This window comes from Glycine max, chromosome 1 (assembly GCF_000004515.6).
Source record: "Glycine max cultivar Williams 82 chromosome 1, Glycine_max_v4.0, whole genome shotgun sequence".
Taxonomy (NCBI): domain Eukaryota; kingdom Viridiplantae; phylum Streptophyta; class Magnoliopsida; order Fabales; family Fabaceae; genus Glycine; species Glycine max.
This window is the reverse complement of record NC_016088.4, coordinates 14,404,324-14,423,030: the sequence shown is the minus strand read 5'-3', so window position 1 is coordinate 14,423,030 and position 18,707 is coordinate 14,404,324. Positions and strand designations below refer to the sequence as shown.

The 18,707-nt window shown below is 40.4% G+C and overlaps 1 protein-coding gene across 1 annotated transcript; it reads right to left on the bottom strand.

Moving 5' to 3' along the window:
- Window positions 1-6,348: 6,348 nt before the first annotated feature.
- On the bottom strand, window positions 6,349-8,595 carry LOC102668274 (uncharacterized). The gene is made up of 4 exons (XM_006606903.1): window positions 8,359-8,595; window positions 7,588-7,773; window positions 7,195-7,473; window positions 6,349-6,924 (listed from the first exon to the last, which is right to left on the bottom strand). The coding sequence occupies exons 1-4, from the start codon at window positions 8,593-8,595 to the stop codon at window positions 6,349-6,351; spliced, it is 1,278 nt and encodes a 425-aa protein (XP_006606966.1).
- Window positions 8,596-18,707: the final 10,112 nt, after the last annotated feature.

Sequence of the window (18,707 nt, the reverse complement as noted above, 5' to 3'; positions counted from 1 at the left end):
AATGGCTCAATGAACAAGGGGAAATGATAGTTAACCAACAAGTTAAGGTACCTTTGTCTCCATTGGGACATATAAGGATGAAGTTAATTGTGATATAGTTCCCATCGAGCCAGGGCATATTCTTTTAGGAAGGCCATTGCAATTTGATACGAAGATCATTTACAATGGCCTAACTAATAAGATTACCCTCATCCATCTTGGCACTAATTCGTGTTGCATCCTCAAACACCTTCACAAGTGGCCAAGGATCAACTAACTATGAAAGATAAGAGGGATGAGATAGAAAAACTAGAAAACGAAAAGAAAAAGAAGGATAGTAAGGCCTTGTCTTCAAAGGCCAAGGGGAAGGAAAAAGAGGAAAATGATTCCTCCAAGAAGATTGTCAAGAAGGAAAATCATTTTGCAACAAAATGTGATATCAAAAGAGCACTCCTTCTTAAATAATCTTTCTACCTTCTCCTATCAAGGGAAACATCCCTTAGCACTGCCATACCTCTTGAGCTTGAGGTTATTCCTCAAGTAAAGGAGTTGTTGGATGAGGGTTTGGTTCATAAGAGCTTAAACCCTTGTGCTTTGTTGGTGCCCAAAATAAGTATTATGAGGCACCGAATCCCTATGATAGGTGGTATGATGAATGTGTTGAGTGGTGCAACCCTCTTTTGTAAAATCACTCATGCACCCAACATCTTCATGATTTGGGTACATAGGGACTCATTAGGTAGGTTTGTTCTTATTTTTTGTTTCAATACAAACTTAGGTGCTCATATGGGACACCTTAGGTTTGTCATAATTTTTTGTAGGAATAATCAACATGAAAATAAAGGAAAAGGTATGTTTTATTCCATTACTTTCCTTAACTTTTTAAATAGTGATCAAGGGCTTCCCATGGACCCTAAGAGAATAAAGGTCATTCCTGAGTGGCCTACTCCACCATGTATAAGGGAAATTTGGGGCTTCAATGACTTAACAAACTTTTGCAAAAGGTTTGTCCCATATTTTTTCTATACTTGTAGCACCACTCATTGAGTTGGTGAGAAACTATGTTCTCTCATGGGAAGATGGTCAGGAAAGGGGTTTTCAGTCCTTACCCTACTCTAACATACCCAACATCACTAATACATATGTTTTTATTCTTTTTACAGGTGTTAAGGAAAGAATCCCTGAGTTTCAAGAACCTATGGATTTGAGGTCAAATCCTTTTCAAGGGGCAAGAAATGATGCAATCCTACCCCCCAAGAGTATTGGATAGAAGACTCCAAGAGGATTGGGCTAGAGCTGCTAAAGAAGGCCTTGGGGTTCTCATGAACCCCAGGGTAGATTTATGAGCCCATGGACCAAGGTTTGGTCCTCTCTTCTTTGTAAATATTAGAATAGATTTTTCCTTCTTTTGGGCCTTGTATTTTGGCCATTCTAGTAGTATAGGGTTTTAGCCTTATATTTTAGGGCATTTTGAGTTGTCTTTGTGGTAGGGACTTTTTTTATTTTTATGTATTTTGGCATGGGGGTGAGCTTAGCTATTATAGGGGGTGTGTAGCTAAGCTCCAGCTTCTCATCTCAAGGAGGTGAGCTTAGTTATTAGAGAGGTGTGTGTAGCTAAGCTCTAGCTTCTCTAGGAATCTTCTGAAGGAAGCTTCTCAAGGAGGTGAGCTTAGTTATTAGAGGGGTGTGTGTAGCTAAGCTCTAGCTTCTCAAGGAAGTTTTCTCAAAGAAGCGTCTCAAGCAATTTTTCTCAAGAAAGCTTCTCAAGGAAGCTATGTAGTCTATAAATAGAAGCATGCGTAACACTTTTTGTAACTTTGATGAATGAGAGTCTTTTGAGACGCAACTCAAAGTTCAACTTCTCTCCCCATTTTCCTCCTTCAATTCCGTGCTCCCCCCCCCCCCCCTCTCTCTTTCTCTCTCTTTTTCTTTTCCTCCATTGAAGCATCCTCTCCAAGCTTCTTATCCAAGGGACATTCTTGGTGGTGAAGCTCCTTCTTCCATGGCTTATTCCCTAGTGGATGGCACCTCCTCTCACATCTTCTCCTTTGTCTTCCGTTGCATCTCCATGGTGGAAAATCACCATTGAAGGACCTCACTGAAGCTCAAAGATCCAGCCTCCATAGAAGCTCCAAAAGCAAACTTCATTCAAGTGGTATCACGAGCCTACCCCCCAAGGGCATTGGATAGAAGACTCCAAGAAGATTAGGCCAGAGATGCAAGAGAAGGCCCTAAGGTTCTCATGAGCCTTAGGGTAGATTTGGGGCCCATGGGCTAAGTATGAGCCCACTTATCTTTGTACATATTAGATTAGGATTTCATTATTTTTGGGTCTTGTATTTAGGGCTCCATAATGTAGGTAGGGTACCATAGAAATGTAGGATTTTTCAGCCCTTGTATTTTAGGACACCTAGACTAATTTTTGTATTAGGGGTAGTTTTGTAATTTCACATGCATTAAGTGAATATTTGATGTCTGTGTTGAGAAATAAATTTAATTGAATTGGAAGAAGACCAATCCAATTAAATTTTAGAGGGGGAGGTGAGCATTTGCTTGCTACACCTCATTGCCACATCATATAGTCACACTTTGTGCATCTCCTTAATGCTTTACGCGCCTCATGACACCTAAGCACACTTAGTGGAGAATCATGAACTTGATCTTGGATTAGTGGGCTGAACCATAGCTAAAATTCACTAATCATAATTAGTGAAATTTTGGCTCCAAAATTTGGCTCCACAAATTCAATTTCAAATTCAAGTGAAATTTGAATAGAAATTCAAATTTCCCTCCAATTTTGTGTGACACTTAGGCTATAAATAAAGGTCATGTGTGTGCATTTTTTTTTAACTTTGATCATTTGAAAATTAAACTTTAGATTTTGGAGCTCTTTTAGAGCACAAAATTTCGTGCTCTTCTCTTCCTCTCCCTTCATTCATCTCCTTCTTCCTCCAAGATCTTATCCATGGCCTCCTATGGTAGTGAGCTTCTTCTAGACTCATCTTCTCCTTGAAGTGACGTCTCCTCTCTCTCTTCCTTCTCCATTCCTCTCCCATTCAACTAAATTCATGAATCAAAGGACTCCATTGATGAAGAAGATCCAAGGCCTACAAGCTCCACCTGGAGCTACATCAGAGATGGCTAAGAATCATCAATAATTGGTGCTGGAGAGACAAGAATTGGAGAAATAGACTCCTAAGCTGCTGCTTCCTCCTGAGGTACTGGATCAGTCTCAATGATAAATGGCTCAGGAGGAACATCATCCTCTACTGGCTCAGGCTCTTGGGTTGCGGAGGCCTCACCCCCTCCAGAAGGAGATGTTTGGACTCTTGGCCAAGCCACCTGAGAAAAAAACTCATCCACACTCATAATAGACTGCAGGCCGGAGCTCTGTAAGCTCTGCATGATAATAACCTAGCCTTTATGAAGGCTTTGCAACATAGAAAATAATGTCTTTGATGTGATAGAGGATGTTCCTGTAGGAGGAGCTGGAACTGATGGAGCTGTAGAGGTGGAAGGAGCTGGAATAGGAGGAATATGAGAAGATGAAGGAGCCTCAGACCTCTTCCCCTTGGCCTTGTGTGGCCCTCTGAAAGTAACAGTGGGATCATCGAGGTTCCAGCAATTTTTCTTCACATATGCCACATTAATGGCTGGACTGAGGCTCTCAAAAGTCAATGAGTCAGAAGTGACTCCTCTGGCCTTGCACAGAGTAGTGATAAGTGTAGGGAAACCCAGTCTAGAGGAGTCATGTTGTGCAATCAAGGAAATCTGACTTGAGATGATATGTCCCAAGTTCATGTCCGTCTTCTAGATAATGTCGTAAATCAACCTGACCCTATCCAGTGTAATGTCTGATCTGTGAGAAGTAGGGACCAGGTTGAAGAATGAGAGAACACTCCAGGTCTAAGCAAGAGTGGTTAGATTCTTCCTCAAAATCTTCAGGGGCAGTCCATCAGCATTAAGCTCAAATCCCTTCCCTGGGATGCATAATCGGGCTGCCAGTTCCTGTGGATCTGGCCTCAACTGACTAAACCTAGAGTAGGCAAGCAGGTTTTCCCCCTCCTCTATGATCACAAGGGTCTTCAGAAAAGTGTTCAGAGCATCTGCATCAAATTTCACTAAATGACCTCTGACCCTCACCTGCTTAGGTGATTTATCCTCTGGGTCATAGAGGTTAGCATAGAACTCCTTCACAATGGCAACATCAATGCTGCCATCCATAAAATTCGTCAACTCCTTGTGCCATTTTCTTCTCTCCAACTCTTTAGTGAATTCATCAAACTCTCTATAATAGAGCATGACATTTCTCTCAGGTAATATTTTCCTGCCAATGACAACACTATAATAACGATCCCAGACCTCCTGAGATGTGAATCTGGATCTGTCATAGCAGGCCTGGGATGTTGAGGCAGGGGCCTTTCTCTTCCTGGATGCCATCTGAAAAGAATTAGATCAAACAACAGAAAAATAAAACTAAAAATAGGACTGGGTGCTTAGTGTAGAAGGCTGGGCTTAGCGTGCCTTATGAAAATTTACTCATGGGCTAAGCGCGATAGCCATGCGCTTAGCGTGAGTACTCATAAAATATTTTTCTGCAGATTAGGCTTAGCACAACAAGCTAGGCTTAGCCTAAGTCCACAATTTTGAAAACAGTGGAGGAATTGAGCTTAGCGCAGCAGGGCGCACTCAGCTCAACCTCACTAAGACATAACATGGGCTTAGCACAACAAGTTGTGCTTAGCCTTATTCCAACAATTGAAAAACAAAGACGTAATTGCGCTTAGCCTGAGAAGCCAGGCTTAGTGCTGAACAAAAATTGAAAAAAAAAATACTAAGTGTCTAAAACACTAGTCTCGCTTAGCGCACAAACGTGCTTAGCAAGCTCATCATTGAAACTCATCAGAAGGATGAACACGTAGCACAACACGGTCAGGTTTAGCGCGATCATCTGGAAATACAAAAATTTAACAGTTGCGATGAACTGGCTAAACGCAGCAAGCGCGCTTAACGCGTTCATCGCTATTTCCAGAAGTTACTTAGGGGTTTTCACCCTTTTTTCAGGCATTGCCCCTAAGGGGATCTAAAACCTAACTAAACCCTACATTGTAAACCCTAAACCTAAATACAATAAAGCTAAACAAAAATGCAAACTACAAAGCAATAAATCTTCTACCATAAGGTTTAAGCTTTGAAAAGAAAATGAAAATAAAACAAGAAGCTTACTTGGATTGAGATGAAGATGTAAAATAAGAGCAAGAAGAATGCAGGAGATAACTTGAAACACAGGCATCAAAATGCACAAAGCACAGAGTAAGCACAAGCACAAAGGAGAGAATGCTTTGAAGTGTAAAGGTAACTGCATATGGCAATTCTATTTCATTTTAGCATTTTCGTTTGGCGCACTTAGCGCATAGCTGCGCTTAGCATGCCAACGTGACGTTTGAGTTTAAAGCTCATGTGCTTAGCGCCACCTCTCGCGCTAAGCCCAATTCAATAATTTCAAATTCCAGAAAGGTATTCAGGCTTAGCGCAAGGACACGCGCTTAGCGCTGTCTGCAACTCTAATTGGTCTTGTAATTTTCGCTTAGCCTGAGATGTCAGGCTTAGCGCTAAAACAAGCTCTACTTACAGTTATGGTTCCAGGCTTAGCGTAGCGCTTGCGCTAAGCGCAATTCCAAGTATTTCAAAACAGTGAAGGATTGGTGCTTAGCGCATCCTGCCGCTAAGCCCAATTCATGAAAGTTCAATTCCAGAGAGGAAATTGAGCTTAGCGCAAGACAGCACGCTTAGCGCTGCTACAATAATTTTTCAACAGAGAAGGATTTGCACTTAGCGCATCAGCTCTGTTAAGCCCAAGTCATGAAGTTCAAATCCAAAGAAGAACTTAGGCTTAGCGCAGTGATGTGCACTTAGCTGAATCATCTAGCCAACCGGTGAAGGGTCAAAGCGCTTAGCGTGAGCAAGCTCAGGCTTAGCGCGTGAAGACATGGCGCTTAGGGCAAGGGCTGCGCTTAGCAAATGGACAACTGAAAAAAATTTCTTTTTTCTGTCCATCTCTTCACAAAAACTTTGAAACCCTTTTTCTCAATGCTAACCAAGCTTAGAAATCATTCACAATCACAAGCAAGTAAACTAACTAAATTAAATGCAAGACAAATAGAAATAAAAAAAGAGTTGTGTTGCCTCCCAGTAAGTGCTCTTTTAACGTCATTAGCTTGACACATCGTCCTGTTATCCTGGGTCCAACAAGGTTCCAACTTCCAGAACCTTCTTCTCTAGTCTCTTTTCCTCCATAACTTTCACCTTCAAACAAACATTTTGGTCAGGCAAAGCTTTCTCTTCATGAAACAGATCGAAACTGATCTGCTAGTCTTCTATGGCCATTTGTAGTTTCCTCTTCCTCATGTCTACCACACAGCTTATGGTAGACATAAAAGGTCTTCCAAGAATTAGGGGAATGTCAACATCTTCTTCAATGTCTATCACTACAAAATCAGCTGGAAAGATCAAATGTTTGACCCTAACCAAAACGTCTTCAATCACTCCATAGGGTCTTGTGATGGAGCGATCAGCCAACTGTAAGGTCATACGAGTGGGCCTTATCTCTAACTCTCCAAGTTGCCAGCACATGGAGAGAGGCATTAAATTGATATTGGCTCCCAAGTCAATGAGAGCCTTGCCTACTGCAATCTCACCAATAGAACACAGGATGGTGACACTTCCAGGATCTTTGTGCTTCGGTGGAATGATGCGTTGAATGATAGCACTACAATTTCCTTCCACAACTATCGTGCCACTATGGATATACCGATTCTTCTTCGTCAGCATGTCTTTTAAAAATTTGGCATAGAGTGGCATCTGTTGGAGAGCTTCTCCAAAAGGCAATGTGATCTCCAGCTTCTTGAAGATGTCAAGAAATCTGGCTAAGTGTCGCTCTTTATCCTTCTTGGAAAGTACCAATGGATATGGTACTTCCTTGCCTTCAACTGAAGTAATCTCTCTCTCTTTTTCTCTCTTGAAACCTCACTCTTGCTCCTATTTCTTTCCTCAACCTTCTCTTTTTGTTTTTCATTTTTTTGATTTTTTTTCTTTTTCTACTTCTTCTTTTTCTTTTTCTTTTTGTTTTTCTTTGTCTCCCTTCATCTTTATTTCTATTTTACTCTCTTTTATTGGTGTCTCTCTCTCCTGTTGGTCATCTTCATCTTCCACAACTTCCTCAAGTTCAACGAAATCAGAAACAGGTTCAAGTGTCAGCTCAGCTGCCAGCTGTTGTTTATGTTCCTCCACCTTCTTCTCAGCTTTTCCTTCATCAACATGGGTTGCCACTCTGTTCCTTTTCATGACAACTTTACATTCCTCCTTTGGATTTTTCTCAGTGTTACTACTAAAGTTGCTTGATGGCCTATCCGCCAACTGTTTTGCGAGCTCTCCCACTTGGACTTCCAAATTCTTTATGGCAGACTCTGTGCTCTTCTGGTTAGACATAGAAACCTGCATAAATTGAGCCAGAGTCTCTTCCAACTTCGTTGTCCGATCATAGAGACTAGGCCCTTGTTGTTGTGGCCTTGTGGATGGTCCACCCTAATCTTTGTTGAAAGGATTTACAGGGTGATTTCTCCATTGTCCCTGTTGTTGATTATACTGTTGGCCATGCTGGAATCCAGAGAATCCAGCTGCATTGAAATTGTGTCTTGGCTGGTTCCCCATATAATTGACTTCATGAGCTAGTTCTTCATTGGGGATACAACAGCCAGAATCGTGAGCTCCACCACAGATGGCACACACTACAACCTGCAAAACAGTAGATGGTAAAGATTGTGCAGAATGTAATTGAGCTCGCAACTTACTTAGTGTTTCGGTCAATGCTTCCAATTGCTTGGACAACAACTTGTTTTGTGCCAACAATGCATCTTGTTATGAAAGCTCTAGCAGGCTTCTTTTTGTTGGAATGTGGGCTTTATCTCTCAAAATAGCAATGTCACTTGTAGCCATATTTTCAATGAGTTCCATGGCTTCTTCGAGGGTCTTTAACTTTATTTTTCCCCCAGTAGAAGCGTCTAATAGCTGCTTGGACTATGCCCTTAACCCATCAATAAAAATGTTGAGCTGAATTGGCTCTGAGAATCCATGATTGGGGGTCTTTCTCAATAAACCTCGAAATCTTTCTAAGACTTCACTCGGAGATTCATCTGGAAATTGGTGAAAAGAAGAGATGGCTGCTTTGCCTTCCGCAGTCTTAGACTCAGGAAAATACTTCTTTAGAAATTTCTCCACAACTTCATCCCATGTCTTAAGACTGTTGCCTTTGAATGAGTGAAGCCACCTCTTAGCTTCTCCAGATAGTGAAAATGAAAACAAGCTCAATCGGATTGCAACTTCAGGCACACCAGCCAGCCTAATAGTATTGCAGATTTCAATGTAAGTGGCTAGGTGCACATATGGGTCTTCATTTGGTAAACCATGAAATAGATTATTCTGAATTAGCTGAATCAATGATGGAGGATATGTGATTGTTTGGGCTTGAACCTCTGGTTGTGCAATGCTAGTGAAAAATTGTGGTACACTTGAACTTGAATAGTCTTCTAGGGTCCCTCTCCTTGGCTCTTCTGCCATGATAACTTCTTCAATTAAATTTTTATGAGATTGCCCTGGAATAGGAAAGCTAGAAGACGCCTCGGAAGATTAAGGTTCTTCTCCTAGAGTTGTTGCTGCTTCTAAGTCCTGCAAAAAATTTCTAATTCTCTTTGTGTTTCATCTCCTACAAGTAGCATTAATCTCCAAATCTATGGGAATTAAATCACCTGTTGCAGATCTCCTTTGCATACAAAAGAAACAGAACAACAATTATCCAATTCCAAAGAACAATAAAATGTGCAGTAACTAAAATGTTAGCAAAAGGAATCAATGAATCAAAGAAAACAAAATAAAGCAATGCCTTAAAACTGAACTCTTCGAATGAATCAAGTTCCCCGGCAACGGCGCCATAAATGCTTTGTGTCGGATTTTTGTTTACCCCTCAACGCAGTTCCTTTCTCTCAAACTTACAAGCAATATATTCAAGGGAAATGAAATATCGAAAAGCGCACCGGGTCGTCAAGCATTTAAAATTAAAACGGAGTAATCCAAGTATCAAACTCAAGGAACTTGTTTATTAGACAGAGTTTTATTCAGAAATAGGGCATTGTGTGAACAAACATTGATAATTGAGAATATAAACAAAAGTAAACTAGATGCTATGTTAAAGAGCAGTAAATGCAAGTAATTAAAAAGTTGACAGCAATAGGTAAAAAGCGTTGGGTCTTTCTAACAAACGAGTTGATGCATATGAAGATATTTCTCTAATTAATCATGTTCTTGTGTTCTATGCTGAAGTCTAAAGTACTAAACCTCGATCCCTCGTAAGTTTAGACTAATTTAACCCAAGCTTTGTCCTCAAATCCCTCTTGTTGGACTAGGCTTAACTTAAACAGCATTATCATCACAACATAATAAGAAAACTAAAACCTCACAATCCATCCCTGGTAATGAAGTCATTTAGCCCTGCTTCTATCATGTTCGAAGGCAACAGTACATTTCCCAATGCGGGGAGTCACCTAACAGTACACACAAGTGGGTGATGAGGCCAAGAGCATGCAATAATTAAGCATTGAAAGAAGCATTGAACACACAAAACACAATTAATTAGATATGAAAAGTAATTACATCAACTGTTCATTAGAAATCCCCAACTACGATTTTTAGCCAACCATACAAGGAACCCTACTACAAATGAGACAGAAAGTACAGAGCAATCGTTGCTTACACAGGAAAAAGGATCCCTCCTCCTCTTCCTGGCACCTCACAATCACTCAAACACTTGCTAATCTCTCAAAGTGATAAACCCTAGCTTCCTTGCTTAGCTGCTACCTCTCTGCTGCCTCCAGAGCACTATTCTCGAAGTCTGTGCAAAAATATGCAGCTCTGGTCTCTCAAAATCGTACCCTAATTCTGACAATTTAGACTTAAATAGGCTCTGAAGTCGTGACGTCGCGCTTAGCACGAGTAAGTGGATTTGGCCTTGGCGGCAGTCGTGTGCTGAGCCTGGTAAAAGAAAAATGTCTCGCTTAGTGAGCTGATCTCACGCTTAGCGCGCGACCTTGATTCTTGTACTCTTCCAGACTCCCTTGTCACGCTAAGCGCACTGAAGTTGCGCATAGCAGTGGATGCGCACTGAGCCCATAGGGTCCGCTTAGCGCGACTGCTCCTTTTAGCACTTCAAGATTTTAGCCTCTTTTGACCTGAAATTGTACAGATTTTCTCATTAATTCCAATTATAGATACTCTAATGACAAGTATCAAAACATATCAAGATTTATTTACAAATTCCTACAAAAGAACTATAAATTGGGGAAACTATACATATTTTGAAAAAGGTTTTTCTATACAAAAGTTAGTCGTATAAGACAACTAACAAAAAGCGATTACAGATGATAGAAGAAGGAGATGAAGATGCACAAAACAATAAAGAGACCCCTAAGGGTCTATAAATCATGTCCAAATCCTTAAAGACAAACACTAATAGGATGAAGAACGATTGCGGTCGCAATTTGACAACGATTTAGCTTCTTTTTCTCTTCTTCCTTCTTCTTTTCTCTTCTTCCTCTCCAATCCTTCACCTCTGGACCTCAGAACCTCCCTCTCAATCCCTCTTCATTCTTATTTATGAAATTCTGATACCGATGACAGATGTTGTACCAGATGTCACGACATCACGCTTCAGAACATGGAGATTATATTTGACTGTATGAACAGATTAAACAAATAAATAACACAAGAGAATTGTTAACCCAGTTCGGTGCAACGTCACCTACATCTGGGGGCTACCAAGCCAGGGAGGAAATCCACTAAAATAGTGTTAGTTCGAAGATCTAACAGCCACTGTTTACAACCTTCTCACCTAACCACTACCCGTGCAACCTCTACCTAAGAGCCACTCTTAGATATGAGAAACCCCTCTCACTCCCTCTCAAACACACTCTCCCGTGTTTACAAATAAATCAAATATACACCAGAGATTGCTCTCTGAACAAAAGAGATCAACTCTACACACTCAGGTCCAACACTTGATGTTAGGGTAGCATCAAGGTGGCTCACAAAACACTCAAGTCCCAAAACTCACAAAATAACTCTTCAATCCCGGACTTGGTGAGAAAAACCCGTGCAGCCTTCATGTTTATATAGCAGTGTACGTATCTGGGCTGCAACAGTCTTGCGCTGGATAAGATCTATCATTCTCCTGAAAATCTGCACTTAAAGATCTAAAAGATAAAGTTTTATCTTTTAGTTTTTATCTTTAATCTTTAATCCCTGAACGAACTATTCAAGTTTGTAATTCGAACTTTAATTATCTTTTAATTCGTTCCTAAAGATAGATCGCCAAATCTGTTGCTAACTGCACATTAATCTGTTAAAGATATAACAGATTTATGTGTCCAGTATTTTCGGGCAAGATGTCCTGGACATCGTATCCGACATCGTGGATCCTGCAGCTTCAATTCTTCATTTGACATTTTATCTTGCCTTGTGCATTGTGCAGCCCGATCTGATTCCTTGACATAGCGTTGGACATCATGTGCAGCAACTCCAGCTTTCCTTCATTGTCTAAGTGCTTATGTTTTAACAAAATTTTAGCCAATCTTTTAAAACTCAGTAGAGCTAAGCACTAACAATTTATAGCAAAACAAGGCATTTAGGGTCATGACAGCTCGCCCAGGCGAGCTATTACTTAATCCTGAAGCAACCTTGCTCACCCAGACGAGCTAGTTACTTCAACATAAAGTTATTTGGTGGCCCAGGCAAGCCAAAGGTTAGCCTGGGCGAGCCAGGGTTCAGAAAAAGCCTTAAAATGACCATTTTGCCCTCCCCTTTGGGTATTTTTCATCCTTGATCAAAACATTGAAAGATCATCTGTTTCGCATTGTAACTGGCATTTAACACCGCAAGTCGACTAGCAAGGATCAAAAGATCAACAAACGATAGTCCCCTAATGAATTTGGGGTATAACAATGCTCAATTTTCATCTCCCAGTCAAGGTAGGTGTTTGGATCACTCTTGCCTTTGAAAGGAGGTTGTCATACCCTAATTTCGTTCGGGGACCATCTGTTTGGTGGGATGCGACCTTCGCATGATCGCTTCGAGGAACTTGACACCCATCGTTAGGCAATTCGTGAAGTTCCGCGACATGTCGGAAGTCGAAAGGAAGCATTATTGTGCAATCCATAAAGTTTTGTAACATTCAATAAGTCAAAGAGGGGATGGTTGCGTAATCCGTAAAGTTTCGCGATATTACGGAAAGAAAACAAGTATCGTTACGTAATCCGTAAAGTTCCGTAACATTATGGAAACAAAATCAGCAAAAAAAGCAAAAGGGGAGTGTATTTAGTAAACAAGGGAGTGTAAATAAAAAGGAGTGCATTTAGCAAAGGGGAGGAGGTGAACTTATCAAGATCCTCCACGTTTTGTTGGAAATTGGTTTTCGGAGCTTCCGAGGCTTTCGTAATGCATCCGTAAAATTCCTAAAACTTTGAGTAAGCCTATTTCACTTAATATTGGTGAAAGAGAAGAGGAAAAAGAGGGAAATCAAGTCGTATATGCTTGCTTAAAGCGTCCGTAAAATTTCTAAAGCCCTAAATAAACATATTTCACTTAATATGGGTGAGATGGAAGAGACAAAAAGAAGAAAGTCAAGTCCTATATGCTTCCGTAACTTTTCCGTAAAATTACGAAATAAGGGGTGAACTTATCAAAAGGGGGTGCAAATAGCAATTTTCAAATTTTCGAATCTGGGCCCTTTTAGAATATTTTTGAAGCAGGGTTGCTTCTAGAGAAAGCAACCCAACTCACCTGGGCGAGCTGGGCAGCAACCTCCTCCCCCTTTTTCCTATAAATAGGCGAAAGGGGGTTGTTTCAAATATCCCTTATCCCCCTGGCTATGCATTTCAGCTATTTTGGGTGAAAAAAATTGTTTCCGTGAAGAAAATCCAAGTCGAGGTGCTTCCGTAACGCTTCCGAGATGTTTTCGTGAGCGAATCCGTGAAGGTTTTCCGTCGTTCTTCACCGTTCTTCATCCGTTCTTCGTTCTTCAACGGGTAAGTTTTCGAATCCGAGACTTTCAATTCATTTCTTGTTTTTTAAGCTTTCATCTTTATTTCGTTCATTTTCGGTTTTCTTTTCTTCCTTTTTTAACGAGCTTTAACCGATCGTTTAAGCCGTTTTCTCATCTAATAAATGATAAAATGAATTTCAACCGATCATTTGCGTTGTAATCTCGTTTAATTACTCTTAAAACAAAATCTAACCGATCGTTCACGTTGTAACCTCGGTTAAACCAAAAAAAGCAAAATAATAATAAAATAATCAAAATATCTTGAAAAATAATAATAAAATAATCAAAATATCTTTAAATAAAATAATCAAAAAAATCAATCGGACATTTTTCTTTGGAAGTTTCCTTGAATGAATTGATTAATAACCAAAGTGAAACTAAGGCTAAAATCAACTCACAAATCAAGTTTTGTCCGAAAAATCACTAAAAACCGTTTTAAGTTCCAACGCCTTAAAACGGTCCTCTTTGCTTTTAGCGGTTAACATGGATCTTCAAAATCATAAAATCAACATGTAACTTTACCGCTTTTGCAAGAACTACGTAGGTTTGATTTCATCATCGCAATTAAGGATATGTAGGAGCAAAAGCCCCGCTTTTGTCGACATCCCCAAGAGATCGTTAATGGTCCAACGCCTTAACGTTTCTCTCCCTTCACAACCAAGAGATCGTTAATGGATCGTTTAAATGGTCCAACACCTTAAATGACCTTTTGTTCAGTCAAAATATATCTTGCAAAAAAAGATAAAAACAACTTAACCAACGCTTAGTTCTCAAAGAACTACGTAGGTCTGATTTCCTTATCACCATTAAGGAATACGTAGGAGAAAGGGAAACACCCTTGTCGACCACAAAAGATAAAAAACACAAAAAAGACATAAAAAACATAAAAGGGAAATAAAATAAATTGAATTCATATTTGCACATTTGATTAAAGGCTGTCGTCCCTTGTGACGGACGCGTGGGGTGCTAATACCTTCCCCGTGCGTAAATACAACTCCCGAACCTTTCACACTTAAAGTTCGTAGACCACACCTTTTTCGGTTTTTCTGACGTTTTCCTCGAATAAACGTTGGTGACGACTACGTGCATTTTCCTCCCATGGAAGACGCACCCGTGAGCCCTCATGTCGCCCTCCCGTCGAAGGGTAGGTTGCAACAGTTGGCGACTCCACTGGGGACTGTTTTTAGAGAGTTAGGCCAATCAATCAGTGTGCATTCCTTACCATGACTTCTCCTTTGTTAATTTTCCTTTATTTTTTTAGATCCTTGTATATAACTCTTTTATGCTTTTAGTATGCTTTTTAAATGTATGCATGAGATAGATGTTTATTCATTTGATGCACACAAACACCAACACTATTTGCACACACGGTGAGTTGAAAACGGGCCCTATACCCGGGTCCATGGGAACATAAGGAGTGGAGGTGAATCTGTGGTCATGCTAGGTCTCCGACTTGCTTGATAACAATGAACCCTCATCTAGAGTTTTTCTTTTCGATAACATATTGTTGCTTATAGTCCCTATTGCCGCAATATGTTTTTCGAAGGGGATGATACCTCTAGAAACCATCAAGAGAGATATGACCACCTTCAGAATTATCACTAAAAGCCTTTTAGTTCTTCACATTTAGGTCCCTAAAATAGGGGCACGAAGCGAACACGCTGCGTGCGTTTTAAACACTGCCATGCATATAACCTAAATGTCATGTACGCCTTTACTGTATGATTATTTGAGGATATTTCCATGTTGTGTACATCCCCCTGTTGTGCTTTTGCGCATCTGCATCATGTCGTCACGCATACATTGTATGTTGGTCTCGTCTTTTGTCATGGGAGGCTGGAAGGTCCATATCACCTTCCTAACTGTACACATGGGGCATTGTGCCCCCAAATGCGCAAGTAAGAAGAGATAATTTTCCGGGCTCTCGTGTCCGTAAATGCATTCATATCATGCATCGCATAAACATCTCTTCATGGCATCATAATGAACATATCGTTCCTGCAATTTTTCGTTATCATATTCCAGCCTCACATTTTGCATGAGTCATTGCATCATCATGCATATGCATTCAACATACTTTTTGTTCTACAAAATGCATACCTTTTATTTTCATGTTTGCTCATGCATGATCCTTGCGTTTTCCTCTACAAAACAAAAACAAAAAAAAGGGGGAAGCGTGAAAATTCACACTACATTCTTAGTTTCATGTGTTAGGTACCATGAGCCAACCATGTTGGGATCATAAACCCATTTCTATAAAAAAAAACACAACAACAAAACAAAATGATTGAGCATGGTACCTAATGCGTGGTTAACTAGGAAATGATGTTTCTTCGGGCATCTCAATCTCATAATTACATTTTCCATGCATAGCTTAAAGTATTCCTGAGTCTTTCATCTCTACGAAATATTGTTGAAGTATTGGCGATCAGAATTGCTATTCCTTGGATTATAGGGTTGAACCAAGCTCATGCTTTTAAGAAAAAGTTCATCAAGTCAAGTTGAAGTATGGAAGTAACCATCTTGCAAAAAATTGGGGCAAAAGATGGATTGAGTTACATCGCTGCTTCGTCTACTGCCAAACACATTTAGGACTGTTGATGTCCTTGTTACTTCCAGTTTCACCTTGACAAAGATGTAATGGACCATGTTAAAAATCTAAATTGATTCAACCCCATGTCCTGCGTAAAAATTCGGAATACTTCAACTGTGCATCATTCATATACATCCATGCTTTTCATTGGTTGCATTGTTCATTGCATTCTTTCCTTGAAAAAAAAACGAACTTAATCATTATTATAAAAAAGAAAAGAACATGCTTTACGGTGCCCTTACCGAACCTGTGCTAGAGCTAGAGTAATGGGTAAAGTGGACGAGGTGCAAGAGCATATGAAGGCCGAGATGGAGGCCATGAAAGAGCAAATGGCCACAATGATGGAGGCCATGATAAGCATGAAGAAGATAATGGAAGCCAATGCGGTTGCAGTTGCCTCTACCAGCGCTGTTGCTAAGGTGAACCCGATGCCCCCATCTTGCCTCAACCAAATGAATCATCCAACCTCAGCTATGGTAGGCAAAGATTTGGGAAGTACGGACGACACTTATTATGTTCAAATTCAAAACAAGCATGCCTTCCCACCATATGGCTTGCCTCCCAACTATACACCACCCAATGTGGCGTACACTCTCGGTGAGGATGTCAATAACTCCACTCCCATACTCATTGAGAGCCGACAACCTCATCATGCACATGTCTCTCAACCCATGGGGGACACACATGAAATGCCCCACCACAATCTAGCCGACTTCGAGCCTTGCCTCAGATATGCCATTGAAGGGCAAGCAGTTGGTGGTATACCCCTGCAAAACACTTTGGAGGGCCCACAATATCACCCACAACCACACCCATTGCATTCCACAGTCGGTAAAAACCCTCATGCTATGGCAGAAATGGGAAAGTTGGATCATCTAGAGGAAAGGCTCAAGGCCATTGAAGGAGGCAAAGATTATGCCTTTGCTAACCTAGAAGAGTTGTTCCTAGTACCCAATATCATCACCCCTCCCAAGTTCAAGGTGCTGGACTTTGGCAAGTACAATGGGACTACTTGCCCCAAGAACCATCTAAAGATGTATTGTCGGAAGATGGGGGCATACGCAAAAGATGAGGAACTGTTGATACATTTCTTCCAAGAAAGTCTTACTGGGGTAGCTATTACCTGGTACACTAACTTGGAACCTTCCCGAGTCCATTCTTGAAAGGACCTAATGGTTGCCTTTGTTAGGCAGTATCAGTACAATTCTGATATGGCTCCGGATAGGATGCAACTACAGAACATGTGCAAAAAGGGGCATGAATCTTTCAAAGAATATGCCCAAAGGTGGAGAGACCTGTCAGCTCAAGTGGCACCTCCAGTGACGGAGAAAGAGATGATCACAATAATAGTAGACACATTACCAGTGTTTTACAATGAAAAAATGGTGGGGTATGCACCTTCAAGCTTTGCGGATTTGGTCTTCACCGGTGAAAGGATCGAAGTGGGTCTGAAAAGAGGAAAATCTGATCATCTTGCTTTGATAAATGCAAAAACTGGGGCAAATGAAGAGGGTGAAAAGGAGGGAGAAACCCATGCTGTGACCGCCATTCCTATACGGCCAAGTTTCCCAACAACATCATTACTCAGCCAATATCAACCCTTCTCCTTACCCACCACCCAGCTATCCACAAAGGTCATACCTAAATCAACCACAAAACCCACCTACCACACAACCAACACGAACACCACCTTTAGCCGAAACCAAAACACCAACCATAAATGAATTTTGCAGCGAAAAAGCCTGTAGAATTCACCCCCAATTCTGGTGTCCTATGCTGACTTGCTCCCATATCTACTTGATAATTCAATGGTAGCCATAACCCCAGCCAAGGTTCCTCAACCTCCATTTTTCTGAGGATATGACTCGAATGCAACGTGTGCTTATCATGGAGGAGCCTCGGGGCATTCCATTGAGCATTGTAGGGCCCTGAAGCATAAGGTGCAAGGTCTAATTGATGCAGGCTGGCTAGAATTTGAGGAGAATTTGTGAATCCTAACATTGACAAACAACACCAAACATGGGGCAATTTTGAAAGCTGTTGTAAGATGTCTCTAATGACTCATCAGGATTTTCAAGTTTATGCCATTATTATAAACCATAAGTTCAAGTGGAGGGTACATCCACTTGGTTGTTCAAAGAGAACAAGGGAGGGTACATCCCTTGTGGATCTTTGCTTGTAAAGGATTTTACAAGGTTGAAAAGAAATCTCAAGGACCGCAGGTTGCTTGGGGACTGGATGTAGGCACGGGTTGTTGTCGAACCAGTATAAAACTCTTGTGTTTGTCTTCTTCTTCCATACACTCTTTAATTTCCACTGTGCACTTTAATTATCGCTTTTACTTTTGGTTAAGTTTCTATTTTTGTTCTTTACTCTCTTAACTTTGTAGTAAAAGCCTAATTGAATCTAGTAACATTAAGAAGGATAGTTTTTTAATTAGTAAATGTTCATTAATAATTAATTCAACCTCCCCCCTTCTTAATTATTCCGAGGCCACTTGATCCAACAAGTGGTATCAAAGCAGGTATCTTGTAGAAAGTTTAACAACTTCAAGATTCATGGCCTCTTTAAATTCTTTGTTTTTCAAAAGTATTTTTAGGAATAGGTTATTCCAAAATCATGAAATCAAATTGTGTCTCGTGACAAAATCTCATGACAAAATCTCATGAAAACAACAAAGAATAATCTGTAAGGAAGAAGTGGTACATCAACAGTGGATGTTCCAAGCATATGACGGGAGATGTATCCAAGTGTACAACCTTTTCTCCCAAGAAAAGTGGACATGTTACATATGGCGACAACAATATCAGTAAAATCTCAAAAGAGGTAACATCTAAGCCATCTCTATGAATTAAGGTATGATTAGTATTTTCAGTTAAGTTATTTTTGTGGCTAATAGAAAATAATTGTTGAAATTGTTTGATTGTGTTTACAATGTTTAATTAACTATATTTAGTTTTATTTTTGAATATGTATGATTAATTGAAT

Excerpts from the sequence above, each read along its gene's own strand:
- LOC102668274 (XM_006606903.1), bottom strand. The coding sequence starts at position 8,595 with ATGGCAGAAGAGCCAAGGAGAGGGACCCTAGAAGACTATTCAAGTTCA. Across the intron at positions 7,774-8,358 it reads GGCTGGCTGGTGTGCCTGAA|GTTGTAGTGTGTGCCATCTG; the intron begins GTTGCAATCCGA and ends ACTGTTTTGCAG. Across the intron at positions 7,474-7,587 it reads GACAATGGAGAAATCACCCT|GTTTCTATGTCTAACCAGAA; the intron begins GTAAATCCTTTC and ends CAATTTATGCAG.